Source organism: Pagrus major, chromosome 12 (assembly GCF_040436345.1).
Source record: "Pagrus major chromosome 12, Pma_NU_1.0".
Classification (NCBI taxonomy): Eukaryota; Metazoa; Chordata; class Actinopteri; order Spariformes; family Sparidae; genus Pagrus; species Pagrus major.
In genome coordinates, this window is record NC_133226.1 from 3,801,183 (window position 1) to 3,820,002 (window position 18,820).

The 18,820-nt window shown below is 39.7% G+C and overlaps 2 protein-coding genes across 5 annotated transcripts in view; both read left to right on the plus strand.

Moving 5' to 3' along the window:
- The first annotated feature begins 1,150 nt into the window (after nt 1-1,150).
- Nucleotides 1,151-12,950, plus strand: odf2a (outer dense fiber of sperm tails 2a). Of its 2 annotated transcripts, none has more exons than XM_073478597.1 (19): nt 1,151-1,216; nt 1,916-2,032; nt 2,216-2,329; nt 2,440-2,622; nt 2,777-2,964; nt 3,638-3,779; nt 4,030-4,155; nt 4,610-4,684; nt 4,858-4,929; nt 5,075-5,191; nt 5,323-5,508; nt 6,230-6,339; nt 7,615-7,750; nt 7,989-8,099; nt 8,190-8,453; nt 9,023-9,123; nt 10,153-10,315; nt 10,753-10,878; nt 10,966-12,950. In XM_073478597.1, exons 1-19 carry the CDS (start codon nt 1,193-1,195, stop codon nt 11,134-11,136), a joined length of 2,526 nt encoding a protein of 841 aa, XP_073334698.1. In that variant the 5' UTR covers nt 1,151-1,192; the 3' UTR covers nt 11,137-12,950. The 2 variants fall into 2 exon arrangements, with proteins under 2 accessions (XP_073334698.1, XP_073334699.1); XM_073478598.1 differs by having other exon boundaries at nt 1,181-1,326.
- A 945-nt stretch (nt 12,951-13,895) lies between these two features.
- Nucleotides 13,896-18,820, plus strand: part of sptan1 (spectrin alpha, non-erythrocytic 1) — a 36,127-nt gene continuing 31,202 nt past the window's right edge. For all 3 annotated transcript variants that reach the window (XM_073478593.1, XM_073478594.1, XM_073478595.1), the window contains exon 1: nt 13,896-13,969. The gene's annotated coding sequence lies outside the window, so the exon portion shown is untranslated. The remainder of the gene's footprint in view (nt 13,970-18,820) is intronic.

An 18,820-nucleotide genomic window follows, 5' to 3' on the forward strand; every position in this document is an offset into this window, starting at 1 on the left:
GAGCATGGACCTGGTGCATTTAAATACCATTCTTGTAAAAAAATAGTAAGGGTTTTTTTTAACCTATCTTGCAAATCTTTATTTTAACCCCTAAAACATTAACTCCGCTTATAACAATAATAGTTCTTAAACATGATCTGTGATGTCATGGTTGCATCTGTAATCTTATATCTATATATAGGTTTATTCCAATTCTAAATCAAACATTAAGTCAAAGAAAGAAAGGGGGGGAAGTAAGTAAAAATGTCAAATAATGTTATTAATACATTACAAGGTATCATTGAGCATGTGAGATTAGAACACAGGACTCCATTCATGTAGCTTCACATGACAATACAGTAGGTGGTAACGATACAGGGATTCAAACCAGGTGAAACTACACCTGTTCACCAGTATGATGATTTTATTTTTTAAAAATTATTACCGGAAGTTTTATTGTGTAATCGTGTCTGCCTTGACCCTCGGGGAGTTACTAGACGGGGATGGACAGTATGAAAGTGTTCACCGCCATCCAGCGGCCAAAGTTAGGAACTACAACTCGATATTTGTCAATGAAAATGCTACTCATATGATATATGATATATAATATTTATAGGCAATTGATTGCTTTTAATAAGTCCAGATCTTTTCTATCCACATTTACATCAAGTATTTACGGTTTTATTTTGAATGCTTTAGATTTCACTGGAATTAATTCCACAGTACTGAGTTTCCAGATTTAATGCTGCCGTGAGTAAAATGAGAATTTATGGATCTTTATCGATCTCCATGCTGAGGTACAACAGCACTAAATTAACGGTCAAAGCGCCTCTCCAAAGCAAAATGATTTAGGTTTCAGTTGATAGCGTGTTTTAGTAGATTTTCCTAAATAGATCTGCACTAATTTTAGGTCTATTAAAATAAAACTTTTAGTTTTACTTTTAGTTTTACTTTTAGTTACAGTTTTGGTTACCCCGTTCAGTGTATTTTTCTGCATAACGACGTGCATACAATAGGGAGGATTGATCTTTACACACTGCGTATCTTTGATACTACCACAGTTTGTTGAGTTAAGGGTGTTGCTAAGAAACGTTAAAATGTCGACTCTTGTCCAATCACTGTTGGAGAAAGATATCACGTGCTGTATATTGGCCAATCAGAGAGACGTTAGCGTCACTACCTGTTGAAGTTTATCCAAGCTTCCACTCCATGGATGTACACACTCCTGCAGATTTTTGTATGATAACCGACTTATTTTCTTCATTTTAATTTTGCATTCTTAAAAGGAAACACTGTAAATGAAATATTTTTTCAGTTCCTGACTAGTACATTTTAGCTTCTCATATGGTAAGGCGGAGACTTTGTTAATACATTTCAAGGAAGAAAGGATGCTATCAGGATTAGCGACTAAAGCTATGGCTAATGTCAGGCTAAAGTTTACCTCTTGCTAAGCTACTTTACCTTTTGATTATATCGTATCAAGATCGACATATCTACCATCATCATCGATGTAATTCAGTTTAGTGTTATTGGGAATTGGATCGGCTCGTGTTCTAAATTCTATTTTAATTTTACTTGCACTTTTTGGTTTATATATATTTTATATTGATATATGATTCCAAGGAGATTAAATAGGTAACAATTATTGAAGGCGCTTAAGTGTTTAAAAAAAAACACTGTCAAAGTTCCAAAATAGTTTACCATAATAGCAATTTACACAATAATCTCCACAATATACCCTCAGTAACTGTTGTTAATACGTTATACTACAAAATTGTCTCTTTTTAAAACTGTATGTGGATTTATTTTCCTTGTGCTCCCACATACACCTCAAACCCTCCTGCCCATTGACCTTTAGAGCTCATGTCATCAAGTTAACACTAATTTCTATGGTAAATCTTGATGTGAACTGTACCAACCACCTACTGTTTCACAGAGGAAAGCAATGAGAACTAGGTCAAGTTCTCCTCCAATTCATGTGCATGTCAATGACGCCACACCGGTCCATGTGCACGTGAAGACCCAAAGAATTAGTCCTGCCAGGACTCCTCAGGTTAAAGGTTTTCTTTATTCATAAAATACATGATGTGATTTGTTTTTACTGTTTGCAATTATTCTTCACATTGTAAATGAGCACCTTTTGAAGATTTTTTGTCCGGAAATCTAGTGTCATCTAGTGTAGTTATTATGCATAGATGTCAGTGACATGCTGTTGCACTCACTCTGTGTTTTGAAGGGGGAGGCCAAAGTCGACAGAGGGAGACTCCGTCCTACAGCCAAGGTCAAAACACGAGTGCCATGGATACCACCTGGAAAGGCCTCCGTACGGGATGCTTCCTACAAGTGGGAGGTAAAATGACATCTAAATTCCATCCACATTTTAAAAGATTGTTTTTGTGTCAGCATGGCAAAAAGACTCATCCAGGCGAAGATGTGGTGAAAAGTGTCATTTTAACCAAGGGTCCAACACACCGCCTTGAGATCACACCACCGCTCCCTGAACCAGAACCGGAACATTCCCAGTCTGCACTGCGATTGGGTGACCTGACATCGGAAGAAGAGGAAGGGCTCCACGGACGAATCAGCCAGTATGAGAAGAAGATTGACAGTTTACTGACTGAAGTCAGCTCTCTGAAGAATGAGGTCAGTTGATCTGAGCAGGTCTGCATCACACATGTCTTATCAAGTCCCTGTTAGGCTTAAATCCATTGAATTACACCCTCACAGAGTTTGTATGACCACAGAGACCCCGTAACATATTGTTTGTGTGTCTGTCCACATCTATGTTTGCATGCAGGTGGAGCTGCGGAAGAAGGAGCAGCAGCTGGAACGTCAGTCGGAGCGGCTGACTGTTTCCCACCGGGTGATTGCTGAGCAGGAGGAGGAGCTGGCGGAGGTGACCAAGGAGCTGGAGGAGACTGAGCGGGAGAACACCCGGTTACGACAATCCATGGAGAAGATGCTGGAGGAGAGCGACTACAACAGGCAATTATACTGAACACATTTACAGTGCTTCATATGAGAGAGGGTGGACTGGAAGTACAATCGGTTCTTCTTCTTCTTCTTCTTCTTCTTCTAAAATCCTTGATTGTTGCTGGGCACACAAAGACAATCATGAAATTATTCAGTTTTTGTCAAAAATATATAAAAAATATATGTTTTTTATATATATAAAAATATATATCTCCTAATAAGCTTGTTGTCTTATTTGTTTACTCCTAATCGCATGCATCACTCTGAAACACTTGCTAAATACTGCGACTCAGAGCCATGACAGCTTTATTTATACATTTAGAAATGACTTTTCACATGTGATGTGAATCTTGCATTGTACCAGATTTAAAAAATCAGGCTAAAGGAACAGCTGCTCAGCCTGATGCCTCTACAGTGGTGAGGAGAAAGATTTAGATCTAGTTTGTCCATAGCCTGTAGGCAGATCATCAGAAGAAGAACATCTGATTTATTTGGTCCTTTTTAATGCTTGTTCTCTATTACATTTTTATGTCTGATTTGACACTTTCCTCTTCAATAAACTGTTATAATCAGTTCACTGCAAACTGTTTTTTCAGATATAATTGTTATGGAATCTCAATAACAGGAGAGATAGATCAAACATTCATGTGTATCTAATGCACTTGTTTCTGTCTTGTCCTTGCAGATTAGATGGGGAAAGTGTGCAACAAGATAAAGATGCTCTGCTCAGGAAGCTGATGGAGGCTGAGGAAGATGGGACAGCTGCTGCCAACCAAGTCTCAGCCCTGCGGGAATCTGTCTCCAAACTATGTGCTGTTGGTGGCAGTGTGAGTTTTAACTCTGTATTTGGCCTAATTATATGCGTGTCAGGTCCAATATGCTCTAGAATGCAACAGGCTGCTGTTATATCCAAGGAAATCAAAACCAAAAATATGTTGCACACAGCAACAGCACATTTACATGTCATAAATGTGCAAAATAAATGTTGATATTATATGATATAATTCAATGATTTGACAGAATTATTCTAATATTGCACATCTTTGTCCCTCTTTGTCTGTCTGTTTGCTGGTGAAGAGACTGTCTGGCTCTGAGACTTCAGGGTTGGCCCGCCAGAAGGAGCTGTTGCTACAGAAACTGGAGACATTTGAAGCCACCAACAGAACGCTGCGGCACCTTCTCAGAGAGCAGCACGGATCCCAGGTACTGTGTGTGACGCAGCTTCAAAACACTGTCTGCTAATACATCAGAGAGTCAGATGGAGAACTGGGAGCATGGGGAACACTCTGGTCCTCTGGATGTGAGATGCTAACTGATACATTTTCTGTGTATATTCTCTGTAATCAGCTTCATAGGGTATATATATCCTTCCCATATTTGAATGTCATAATGCCATTAGAAGAAATAATTTCCTATATAACTATCCCAGTATAATATCTGGGATAGCAGCCCATCAGATAAAACGAGAGAAGGAAACTTCTCTCAAAGAAAGCAGAGAGAAGGGGCTCACAGAGTGTGGAGTGGCTGGTTACAAAAATGGCACAAAGTGTATTTAGCTGCTGATTTACTGAGGCAGCAGTCAGCTCCTGGGACTGACTTCTAGACAGATCTCCAAAAAATGATGATGTAGTGATCTCGACTCTTCACTTTTGAGCAGATGGAGTCAATCCGACTGTCAGAGCAGAAGGATGCATTACTCAAGAGACTGGCGGACACAGAGGCAGAAAATGCTGTGAGTTTAGTAGATGTCTACTAAATCTGCCATATTTCATTGAATTAGCCTAAATGTTTGTATTTTTATGTTCAGTCAGCAGGCTCTACCTGTCACATATTTTCTCATGTATTGTGTCTTGAGTTTTCCCCGTGTATGAAATGTGCTCTATGAATAAACCTTTCCTTTTACAGCACCTTGTAGTGAAACTTCAAGAGAAGGACAGAGATGTTCAGCAGCTCTCCACACTTTTGGATACTGAAAAGGTACTGGTCTGTGATGCTTTTTACAGTGAATACAGCTCTGTTAGGGATCAGAGCAAAGAAATGTCTTACTGAGACACATTTAATCCTTTAGACAAAACAGAGTATGTATTTGTATAATAATAATGTATATTCTGCTGGACTGCAGGACAATGTCAAGAGCTCAGCAGACTTGTCTAAAAGCCTGGAGTCAACAAGAGCTCATTTACAAGGACAGCTCCGCAGCAAAGAAGCTGAGAACAACCGGCTTACTGTGCAGATAAAGGTTTGTCGTGGTCACATCTGTCTGTCCTAGCCTATGCCATTGACTGTTGTCTGATACTCCGCTGTACAAATGGAAAGTACAAATAGTGAATCCAGCTGTAATCCTTGGTTTTGTCCCTTTCATTGGTTCAGAACCTGGAGCGAGCAGCCAACCAACAGAAAGCAGAGGTGGAACACCTGACAGAGCAGCTGGTGAGGCTGAAGCAGCAGGCCAGCGCAGACAGAGAGGCTCTAAAACGAGCCACACGAGCCCAGAAACAGCGGGCTGAACGCAGCGAGGGCACTGCAGGCCATCTGAGTGTTCAGCTGCTGGACATGGTAGGGCTGTGTCACATACATCTCTAGAGTCTAGACTTATTAGTCAGAGTCACCCTAGACACAGGCATGTTAAATTTCTATAATAACTGTTAAAGAAACTCTTCACCCGAAGTCATCATCTCCTCCCACCATGCAGATGGAAAGTCAGGTGAAGTTTGGTAGTCCAAAAAACATTTCTGGAGCTTCACAGCAAAACAGCGTTGCAGCCTTCTCCTAAACAACTGAAATAGATGGAGACTTGTTTTAAAACGGAAAAAACAACCTAAAACGAACACATTCAGCTCGTCCGGCATAAATCAAGTCTCCAGAAGCCCCAAGATCCCAAATTGATTTGAAAAGATGATATTTTTAGCCTCAATGCACACATGCACAGTATGCACTAATGCTTTCAACTTAGTAGCTACAGTGAAGATTGTGGCTTAATAAACGGTGTAAATAATGTCACCTTTAACATTCTCACTAGATCATTATTATTATTGTTGTTAGACAACAGGCCATACGTTAAAGAAAATCTTAATCAATAGTGATCAGCTCTTTTATACCTCGAGGCATTGGTTGTTTCCTTCAGTTCATCTTTTAAGAAAGCTTCAAGCCCCTAACACACACACACACACACACACACACTTTTTAGAGTGGTGTCTAACTTAACTAATGTAACTTATTCAAGTAAAAAACATTTCACTGTAAAGAAAATCGTCAGTTTTTTCTTTCTTTTCAACAGGAGAAGCAGGTGGCTGATGCACTGTCAGCAGCTGAGAGCTGGCAGAGTCACCATGCCAAAGAAGTGAAAGACAAGAGTAAACTGGAGATTGAAATATCGCTGTTGAACAGGTAAATGCAGCTCTGTTATGGCTTCAGCTATGGACGAGTATAACCATCTGTTGTTATGATAATCCAACACTGTGGAACTAGAGGAGATTTTAAAGATGAAAGCAAAGTGTCATGCAGGGGAGGGACAGCTCTGGTGATAATCAAATAATCCAAGAAAGCTTCATAGAAACTTTTCCATTAGATTTATGTGACGTTTTCAAATGTGAAATTGGTAGTAGTGCTGCAAAGTCACAGATAGACTTACATCCGCTCTACTAGTGTTCTGTCAACATGTCACACTTCTTAGTATTAGTGTATAGTATGGAATTGGGGCATATATCTTGCATCTGTCATCTCTCCACCTCCCCTGCTTGAGGTGTGTATTACTTATAACGAGTCGTTAGGCTTCATGCAAGAACATTTTATTTATACACATTGACTCTACATGGAAGAACACTTTGCATTAAATGTGACACTTCACATTGAACTCATGTAATAAAATAAGATTAAGTCCACGTAAATGTTTCTTTCAGTGTAGTTTGACATGAATGTAGATTGTTAAAAAGGTATGGCTTAAAGGTGCACTATTTAGTTTTGGGGGAGAAATTGTAGTCAGAAGAGAAAGATCCTCATTTACTAGTTTTTAAAAAAAAAAAAATTTATGCCTAAACAATTTAAAGGTTAGAAAAACTAATTTTTAAGTCTCATTCCGAGCTCATCAAGAACTGGCCGACCCTAGTTGGGAAAACAGGTTTCTGAACTAGGGTTGGCCGCCATCCCAAAGTGTTTTCTTACAAAGAGGAGCTTTAAATCAACAAGCTGACCTTTAGAGGATAACACAATTTCATAGTGTTTTACTTTGTTTATATGTGGCGGACCCTGCCACCTTTCTAGCTAACAGTGTTCTGGGACCTTATTTTCCTCTGAGAACAGCTTGTTTATTTACTTATAGAAAAAATACATATTTCTGATTTTGTATTATTACCTCATTAATATTGTAAATATTAACATTCTCAGTTTGAATTTCTTCCGATACCTGTAAGTAATTCTCTGAGAAATCTGATTGACTCAAATAGTTTCTAATAGTACATGAAGCTCCAATTGTCATAAAATCAGTACAACAGCAGCACCTGGTGAATTTAGAGTTTTTTGAGATGCATCATTAGTATTTTTTTGCTCTTCATTCTCAGAATTTATCAACTAGTAAAATATTACTGCTGATTTTGGATCAAAACTTCACCATTGTGGTCATATAAATGAAAATGTGACAGCTGCATGTTGTGTGTTATGATGTAGCCGTATAGCAGAGCTGACAGAGCAGCTAAGTACTACAGAGGATAAAGGCAGAGTGGAGAAAGAAGCCCTGTTGGATCACCTGCATGGACTGACCGCAGAGAGCACTGCTGCTAAACTGGAGAACCAGTCCCTCAAGGTGAAACAGCCCACAGACAGCTGCACCTCACTTTACAGTCAAACACAGTTACTGAATGTTAACCTGACCTAGCCTTGTCGCCTTCATCTGTGATCCTTTTGTGTCTTGGATAATGTCCTTCCTATCCCCGTTTTTCATTCTAATAGACTTACATAACTTATATTAGATTAGGAGGATGAACTGCCCTTTTAATGTTATGAGTGATGACACATCATCTGAAGCTGTGTGTTCTTGTCAGGCTACAGCATCTGCAGTGGAGGAGAAGCTGGCCTTGTCTCAGTCAGAACTCCAGCAGGTCAAAGCTTCCATCAAGCAATATGAAAGCTTGCTGGACAGCTATAAAATGCAGGTATGTGAAGTGAAGATCCAGTCCATGAATACTGTAATTGTTCATGAGGAGTCTGATCCCAGTTTCCGTTCTGTAACCGATGCTACACAGGTTGGAAAAACCCGGGCCGAGGCGGATGAGTACTGTGCTAGACTGGCTCAGGCAGAGAAGGAGGTCCAGGTGGTGCGGGGGGAGCTGGAGCAGGAGATAGAGGAGGTGCGCAGAGAGCTGCTGGGTCGACTGACAGAGCTGGAGCCTCTGCCTGAAGCATTACGACGGTCTGAACTCCAACTGCAGGAGGCCCAGGACAGGGAACGCAGCCAGGACAGACGCAGCATGGAGTTGAGCACAACCTTGACTGATCTCCGTATGAAGGTCAACAACAGTCCTAAGCATAGAGGCTCCAGTTAGCATCACAGAATAATGATTTAAAAGTCAAAGTGCTAATTTAAAAATAAATCAGATATGATCACATTGATTTTGAGAAAACACAGAGCCAACACTTGCCTCCATACTGCATTTTGCTTTGTAATGTGTAACACTAAATCAGTTTGGGCTGAAAAATGTACATTTGGTACAAAGAAAATCGTATTGTGGAGCTCAGTGGAAAGTTAGCACTATACTCTCTGCACAAACAGAGGTAATGCCATTGACAGACAGAAAAATAACTTCAAACAATTTTTTTCAAAACATAGGGAGAATAATTAAATATAGGAAGACATAAGTGCTTTTAACTTTGAACTGCAGTAGCACTAAAAACAACATTGGTATGTGACAAAGGTCACTATTAATCTCAAACAAATTGAGGTTAACGTTTGCCATTAAAATGTATTTCAATTGAATTTCACATCACACACATGCAATTAGTTTTACTAATAGCTCTTACCTGATCAAATCTGATCCCAGATCTCATCAGAATTTGGACTTGTCTTATGTTGTGTTAGGTGGAGACCCAGGGCAGCCAAATGGAGCTTCTGAGACAGAAGAACAAGGTGCTGCTGGAGGAGAACAGACAGCTTCAGCAGCGAGTGGAGAGTTTAGAAAGGTCGCTCACCACTTCTACACTGGCTTTGACACTTTGTGCCCCCCTCAGACAAAACGTATCCACCGTCCTGTTTGCAGGACAATCAGCCTCTAACTTCCCATAGTTTGTGGGTTTGCCGGGATGTAAACAGCAAGTATAATGTTGCCATTTAGTCTGTGAGTTACTGTATTTTTTGCCTACAACTTGAGCCCTGTTTTTGAGCCTTTATATGTTTACATTTTGGCAGATTGACACCATTTAAATTAATTCAATTAGATATTATCAGTTCCTGTTGCAATCTAGTAATGAGTGTACAGACAGTTGTCACTGGATTAATTTGATACTGAAGAAAACAAAAACCTGACGATTGTTAGACAAGTTCTGGGGTGAAATCTAGCATCTATTTTAAAGGATTTCTAAGTGGATTTATAGATGTTTATTCTAGATGGACATAAGATCCAATGATAGGAAAGTGTCTCACCTGATGTACTGTGTAAGTACCATGTCTGTGTGTTCAGATTTGACTGAGAAATGACTCTGAGATGGATATTTGAAGCAAATTGTGGCACTAATTGTTTTAATGTACCTTAATTACTTCCATGAGATCTCTGTCACTGCCACAGCCTCAGCACCAGCTGCTAACTGTGTTGTTGTGCGCCTACTCAACCATAACTGTTGCTTTTAGAAACTGACATCTACCTTCCCCTTTGCCACACTTCCTGTGGTGCATGTCTCCTCTTCCGTATTGCCCCTTCAACTAGTTTGAAAACCTCTGGTCCAGACTATACAATGCATCTGTCATACTCCCATAAACTAATCCTGTAAACTAAACTAAAACTGTTAGAGTTTTTTCATTTTTATGGGTTAACATCATCAAGAATCTGAGTATTATTATTTAGCTGCAGACTTCAGTGTTGGAGGATACAGGCACACTACATATACCTCATGATTCTCAAATGAGTGTTGATATCTTAACTATTTAATTGATATAAGTCATTATTCTAAACATTCATTGTTGTTGTTGGTTTCCTTTTTTGTGTCATCTTGCAGAAAGCTGGAGGAGGCTGCCAGTCAGAACAGCGACCTGCTGACCGTCATTGCCAAACGAGACAACACCATCCACAGCAATCAGCTCCACCTGGATGAAAAAACACGGGAATGTTCCCTGCTGAGCCGAAAGCTGGAGGATGCTCTGGATGATGCTCGCCAACAGGTCTGAAACTGAAAACAGTAGTTAAACATAAGTCATACAAAGTGTTTGTTTAAAGAATGCAATACTAGATCATCAGTAGCACTGCATAGGAGAGGCCTGGGTAGCCTACACATTTAATTGAATAAGAACTCAAAAAGACACAAAAACAGGTGCAGACGCAGGGGTTCTTTGGCACAAAACACAATGTTGCACATCAAAAAGCACAAGTTAAATCTGAGCCCCATAGAAACAGATTTGAAGTAGTGCAGTTTTTGGTCTGAACACTGGCTTACACTTTGGTGTTAACACCCCTGGGCTTCTGCAGCTTGGGTGTGTAGAGTTATGTCTAATGTATTTAATAGCATGTTGTTAGGAGTGTGTAGGGATATATTGTGTTGTACTACATTTCCCCTGCTGTTGCACATTGATTAAGTCCAATATATCATATTTATCTCCAGATGTCAAAGACCAGAGAACGTGCTGCCACCAAAGAACACTCCACCCAGTCTAAGATATTGGACCTAGAGACGCAACTTAGCAGGACTACCTCAGAAATCAACCAACTGCGACGCAGCAAAGAGGAGGTAAAGGCCTCTCACCATGGTTTACTCAAAATCTGTGTGTATCAGCTGTGTCGGTAGGTCTTTAAGGTATATATTTATGATGCTCAGGTGGAGCGGCGGTACCAGAGCCGACTGCAGGACATCAAAGATCGCCTGGAACAGTCAGACAGCACCAACCGAAGCCTGCAAAACTACGTCCAGTTCCTCAAAGCCTCCTATGCTAATGTGTTTGGAGACTTGGCCCTCAGCAGCCCACTGCATGGCCCTTCACCTATCTGATTGTCAGAGGTGTATTATACTATACTATGTATGCACACATTCCAAAACAGTACTGTGGGCAGAGCCTGTTACTTTTTGATTGGCTAGAAAGAGCTGGAGGCTGTGAGGATGTTAATCTTGCTTATTTGCCCGGATTTGAACCAGTTGGGTGAAGAGCTGCAGTATCTATTTGCTGCTATTGGTGCTTTTACAATTTTTCTGTAAACATTTATTTAGAACTGAATTAATAGACAATAAAATATTTTACTGGATTAAAAAACTCAATCCTAAAAAGAAATGTAAAATGTAATTATTTTAAAGCCCCCTAGATGCCTTTCAATCACCCTCATGGATTTGACCAGGGCTAGGCCTCAAAATAGTATCACAATATTTTTTGGTGATATCACGATACACAATATATAAGTATCACAGTATTTTGTTATCTCCTCCAAAGCACTAATATTTTTGACCAAATGTCTCGATATCGATGTTGTGACAATATTCAGAAAGGCTAAGGATAAGAGGAAAAAACAGAATAGTTCGAAAGATTCTATAATCACAGTTAAAATGTAATCATAGTGGCTTTAAATTAATGAGACAAGGCCTTTGTTTAAGATCTTGAAGACTAGACTGATGGTCACCTCTAACTTCTTTGACATTACCCATGCTTATTCCACCGGGTTCTTCAATCCATTAAATGTATTTCTAACACCTTGTAAGACTTACTAAGACTAACAATCAATTTTGATGTGAGAGGAATGACGTCTTCAGAACTTCAGAACAGGTAATTAACAAAAGGACAGCGTAGTAAAAAATATTGTTTACCCTTACAACATGCTCGAGGTTAGACGGCCATTTCAATGTTTGAAATAGTCTTGCTACGTAGACCAAATGTGATCAACAATAGCAGTTGGGCGCTAATGTCGCTGAAGACAACAACTGGAGCCTTACAGTGTTTACTCACTGAAAAACAGTGTCGAGTCCAGTCCAGGTGCTTGTATGAGTCCACCCTCTTCACTTCGTCTTCCTGGTTGACAACCATTATGGGGGACCTCCTGTTCCTCTGGTGGTCCACTACAAGCTCATGTGTTTTGCTGATATTGAACTTCATTCTCACTGGAAATGATTCACTTGAATAATACTTGTCAATAACTTCCATTTCGCCAAAGAATACATTTAATACCTTATTAAATTAATTCAGAGTCTTCATTTCATATATTATGAGTCTAGACAGACATGGATGTAAACTGTAGCTTGAATAAATGGCATACGAGAGACAGTAATTCTATTTTTTTTCTATGATTTTGTCTGAATTTGTTGTTTGATCTTCAAGACCAGACATCAACAGCAAATATGTTTTTTTAGTCTTTACAAAAGCTATGGATAGTTTTGATGGTGTTTTGTGGATTTCAGATTGAATGTGAACTGAAGAAATTCATGATGAGTAATTAAAGTCAGTTTGTATTTTTTCATGCAAAAAAACCCCTAAATTGCCCATTTTCTTTATTCACACAGTATATTTTATCTTTACCCTCAGCCAGTCATGAGAGTTTTGCCTGGCTGAGTATCCCCGACACATAATGGACTTAAATGTATATCTACTCTTTGTTTGTATAGAGCTGAAAACATTGGTGCTATCACTGTCCTTTGGCTGGTTCAAGACAGTGTGTGTTAAAAATGCTAATTATTGGATTTACAGTTTCACAAACTACATTATCAATAGTTGTTGCTTGTGTTTTTATTCACAAGTGTTTTATAGAGTGTATTCAATAACTGAATAATTGACATCCACTGTGGATAACAGCAATAAAACAACAAAATGTTTTTCACCTGAAGTCAAACTGACTGGAGTTTGACATTGCCTGTGTCGTTTTCTCAACTTTTATTTTGTACATGTCATACAGTATTACAAAGAGGATACACACCAACATAATATTTCTGTGTTGGTTCACTGACATACAATTAGAGACTGTAGTCAGGTTTGTCATAATTATCTGTCAATCAGAAAATCACACTTAAATGATCGTTTTTTTCCCATAGCAGATTACTGTCTATGAACACCCTCATCAAAACAGTGTTTCTCTGTCGTGTTCAGCTGAACACTTGCTGACATTCACAAAGTTAAACTGAACTACACAATAGGCCCGATGAATTATGAATGAATGAATTTTCCTACTCACGTAATCATTTAGAGCCTGCATTTTTACAATAAAGAGAGATGATTACATTAAAAATCATTCTCATTTTTAGTTACAGTAGGAGAGGGCAAAAATGGAATAACATGCAAAACAATATATAAACCAATATGAAAGAGCTCATGAACAGATGATCACTTGTCTGATAAGTCCTTGTGGGAGTCAGCTGACAGAGAGTCAGCTGAAGGAATTCACACAGACAGCACTGAGGTTTCGTGTGAGGGCTGATAGCCATTAAAAATCAGTTTACACGTAACGCTACAGTGCATTCTGTATCAACAATAAAGGCCAGTCTGCAGGAATGGGAGCACAGTGTCTCAAAATAATGAATTAAAATAAACACAAAAAAACAACATTACCCGACACTCAGTGTATTATGCTTGACTAACAGTCAACTACAATGACTTCAGTCAGGAAGAAGTCTTTTTGACTTGTCTTTTGACTTTGTATAACTAAATGTAGCAGCACATTCGGGATTGTTATTCTCAGAGTTTCGGGAATGTTCGGTATTTATCGGTTCTTTCCGTACAGCTGCAGAAAATGACGTCACATTTTGTTGAAAAAAAAAAAACAGCCATCATCGAGAGCAGCCTCTCATCCGTCGTCGTCGATCCGCCTGGACACCTCCACTTTGTGAGCTCTTTCGACAACAGACCGAGGTATGAAATATGTTCATATCTTCATTGAGTTGCCGTTTTGAAATAAATTAATTGCACAATGTAGAGCGTGCTTTACTTGTCGCCCCTTTTCTGTTAATTCAATTTTGCTCCCCGGCAGCCATTCGCTAGCTCAGCGGCTAACATTAGCGAGCTGCAAACATCCCTGTTGTTGAATGATATTTACAGTAATTACTGTTGGTAAAATGACGGAAGACACGTCTTTCCAGTTTGCCTCTAAATCTGTCTGAGGGTTTGTTATATACGATCTAAATGTTAACATATTAACCAGCAGACCAAATTACATTATGTTAGCTTGCGTTGACACCCATCGACCTGCGTTGCATTCAGACAAAATGGTTGGTTTAAGGTTAACATTCATAAGTCTGTATATGTAACGTCAGTCAACTATTGTGTTTACTGCCCTGGAAGTGTAACGGTAAGATATTGCTTTATTGCTGTTGCTGGTACGGGTTTGTCAAAAGCTGCTCTTTGCTAGCTTGTCGGGTGGTTAATAACGTACATTTGCAGCAACCAATTCTTATTCACAAATATTCTGTGATACACGTCTTCTCTCACAGTTTGCACATTGTGCGTTTTGAATCATTAAGCGAATTGTATATTGCTGGATTGTGAATGGCAAGGTTATGTGGGTGGCTACACTGGCTTGTCGGCCATGGCTGAGAGGGAGCCGCCCAGTGCAGTTGAATACCTTTGGCCATAAGGCCCCAGCTGTCGGTTCTCTTATTACCCTGCACTTATTTCAGTGGGGACAATGTCGTGGTTAATAATTTACACGTGGAAGGATATGCTCACATGAATTTTGTGACACAGTTTTGACTCATTTATTGTCGACAGCTAAAGCGTTACATGTTTTCAATGAGTGGACCAAGGCTAGGAGCCAGCAGATCACTACAAACTGTAGTAAACGTAAAGATACGGTATAGTTTGCATGAATATGGTTGTGACAGTAAACACAGCTGGCCTTTCCATAACGTGAAGGCGCTATCTCGCACCCTCTAACTGATGGTCCCATCCAATGGCTTTGACAGGGTGGTGCCAAGTTCTTCACATACCAACTGCCCCTCCACTGTGAAGTGGAATTTAAATAGATAGCTGCTTCATACAGCCCACAAGATAAAGCACAGAGGGAATGCAAAGTAACTGGTGAGAAACATTAATAACCATGTAAACCCTGTCAGATCTCCAGGCAGGGTTCCAAGAATTTGAGGATGTCAAATGTTATTGGCCAGAAATGTGACGTAGTCCTTCAGTTAGCTTATGTTACATGTATTGTAAGCCTGGGTCATGGCCCCTAGCAGATGCTTTTGAAGCACTTTTGAGGATTTATAGGTGTAGAGAGTTGATATTACTGTAGAGTTAACTATCCATTCATCCAGCTGGCTGCCTGTCCTGAGTCTTATAACCCAAACACACCATACTGACATCTAAGAAATAGCGGCGACAAAGGCCCAACTGTTGTGTTGTCTCATGTCGACTGTGTCTTGGCCAAAACCCCTTTTCCACTGGTCAAAAATCCCACTTAAACCCGCTAAGATCGGGCTTTTGTGTGCAATGGGAATGTGTAAACTCTGCATTTACACCCGGGTCAATCGACTCTGCAGTAGACCCGGGTTTTTATCATCTCAGCTTGTCTCGGCTCTGATCTAAACGCAAGAACCTGGTTACTCAAAATTCGGCCGCACAGAAGTGATGACACATTATCAACATCCGGTGGTGGTGCATAAATAAGGAAGGAATTGGGATGTGGTCTATTCAAGGACGTTTGATTACTGGACACAGTGTTGGAGGTGGAGCCCTGTTCATTCCTATGAAAGCTGCTCAGTGGTGTGTAGAAGCCAAAAACGCTTGACTTCCTGCATGTGAAAATACCTGAATTGCTGACCGAGCCAGCTAACTTCCCGTTTAGCGGCCAGCTAACTTGAATGTATATAAAATAATTTAATCGTGTGGCTCTTCTAGACTTTGCAAATGTTATTGGACCGACTGGCTCAGATTATGATAGTGATGTCGCTGGGGTTGTGACGCTCAAAAGAGTGTATACACCGTTTTACAGACGCTTCTTTCACAATGGGTCTATTGTTGTTTTCTCTTCTGTTACAACTGTTCAGGTGCATTCGTGACGTGAAATGTAACATCAGTGACGTACATCTTGACGCTTCAGATAAAAATCACAGATGGGCTACCTTGCCTGCGGGAAGTGGGAATGGGGTCCATACGTGATTTTTAGCAGTTGTACCCACTTTTAAAAAAACCTGTGTAGACCCATTAATTTTGGTGAAAAAGCTATATAAATCAGTGAAATCATGGATACTACATTGGCAGGCTCAAGAGTATTTCCCTTTCTTTTTTTCTTGTGATTTCTCTCACCACTGCCGATTCAACATGCTCAGTCGGTCGAAAAGCCTCGTTGTTGGCCAACCCTTGACCTGGTGTGTCAGGGCCCTTATGGTTCCACTGCTATAGAGGACTTACATCTGTTATTTGGCTATAACACCGACCCTGGCTGTTTGAGCTCCCTGTCAGCCAAATTTTAAAATGGCAGAAAAAAGGAATATGCAAGATATAACACAGAATGAGCCATTTTTAAGCTCAGCCAAATATGAACAGGACAGTTTTCACTATCAATCAATCTTAAAATTGCATCAGCAGAACCTGATGACAATAGTCATAATTAATATAATTAGACAAAATCGCACATGATGCATGCGTCATTGTTTGGCAGCACTACCAAGCTGTACTAGAGTTCTGGACATTTTAAGGAAAAATTGCAGTGTGAACTAATGTTGCTGTGACACCAAACCATGGAATCAAAATGGGACAGATCATAAAGCCTGTGCTACAAGAATGAAAACCTACAACCAAACTCCCTCTCAACCTGAACTGCCTATAATTAGTCTTTTTCATTGTAACTACATGGTGACCATGACCCAAATAGAAAATGGGTCTCCCTGTATCTAGGGCTTTCAGGTTTGGTGTCGGGCCTGCAGATACATTCCACCTTTCAAACTCATTGTCATTCTAATGCCGGCATGAGCTACCTTCAAGACATTTTGAGACTATGTTTGTATGGATGTTTCCATCTCTAATGGACCGTGATTCTTGATTGCATTGACTGCTGAAACATTATCATGATGAACTTCAAACATAATACTTCCTGTGAAAGCATCCTCTCATTCTGACTACTCACTGCTGATTGTTTGTTACTCATTGTGTGATCAATGCTAGCCTTACACAGATTAGTCCAGATACGCAACATGTCCACCATTACTAAACCCAATCTGAAGGTAACATCCATGTTTGTCTCGCTGTGTGCTTGTGTGTCTTTTTTAGTTTGTATATGATGGAAGATTCGAGACAAGTGCAGTCTGTGGTGATGGTGTTTTGCTGAGTAAAGGGTCGGGAAAGAGCTGGAGGGAGGGGTAGGAGTTACAGAGCAGAGAGACGCATGGGCTGGGCTACATCTTGGCTTGCTCTTTTGTACAGCATAGTCACTGCAGGTGCAATGCGTCTGTCTGTGCTGCGTAGTATAAGAGAATTTGCTTCTTCAACCACTGTCAGACTGTTCAGGAGTGTACTATAGATGTACGCACTGGTCCTGGCTATGACTTCGCCACAGATGTAGCCTTCTGATCATCCAAGATACAAGAAAACCTGAGGACCCAGAAAAGAAACATCTGGTGTGTGTATCTTTTTGTTTTTGCACTAGTTGTCTTATTTTCATCCTGTCAGATTATCACCTCACATCAGTCAGGATGAAAATGTGATGTTTGTTTTAATTAGAATTCCATGTGGATTTGGTAAGTGACTGGTCATCTCAATTGTGCATTTGTTTGTCTGTGTGTCTGTTGGCCTTAGTATATACTGAGCTAGGACTAATGCTCAGTGAATAATTCGATACGCTACGCGGTATGCGCAGTGTGGGAAAAATAGACGGTTGATTTTTACTGCATGTCTTGGTGTGATATTCTTTGCATGAAAATGATGTACAGTCTTATTTTTAAAAAACAAAAACAAAACGAAGGTATCTGCGGACCTACAGCATGCGTTCCAAAGACAGTGACAGTGTTCAGTTCTTTAGATAATATTGAGATTAATTTGCATACTCCTTTATGCCTGCTAGTTGTCAGCCTTGAAGTAAAGAAAGGCTAGTTTAACCAACTGAAAATTAGCCTCTGTAAGCCTCTCCAGGCCTAGACGCATCTAATATTAAGTGTTTCATCTGTACTTGTTTTCTAGCTGTGGTGGCAGGGAGTAAATTTTAGTATATGTTCCACTTTCATCTATTATCAGTTTCCCATTTAACCTAGCTGTGGTTGTCATGTTCTTAATGTGGTGGTCCTGTGTTTGGGCTTCTACTGTTGTTGGTTTTGTTTTGTAGAACCTTTTATTGTAAATTTATATAAATTCAATTGGATTTTATATTAGTTAACACTTGCAGTTGGTAGCTAAATGATTGCCGACTATGTTGTATGTATGTATGTATGTATGTATGTATGTGTGTGTGTGTGTATATATATATATATATATATATATATGTGTGTATATATATATATATATATATGTATATATGTGTATATATATATATATATATACACATTTTGTAAGTCACATAGACTTATGACTTATAGATTGCGGTTGCTTTAATAACCTCATTCCTCAGTACAGTCTTTTTCCAGCTTACCATGCTGTAAAGCAAAGGGAATAACAGCCAGTTGAAGGTTGTACATAGTTCAGTTTGAGGAGAAGGAAAAGATGGGGTGTTGCTGTTACATCATCCCAGTCATCATCCTCTCCCCTCTGTTCCTCGCAGGAAATAGGCTTGCCTATTCT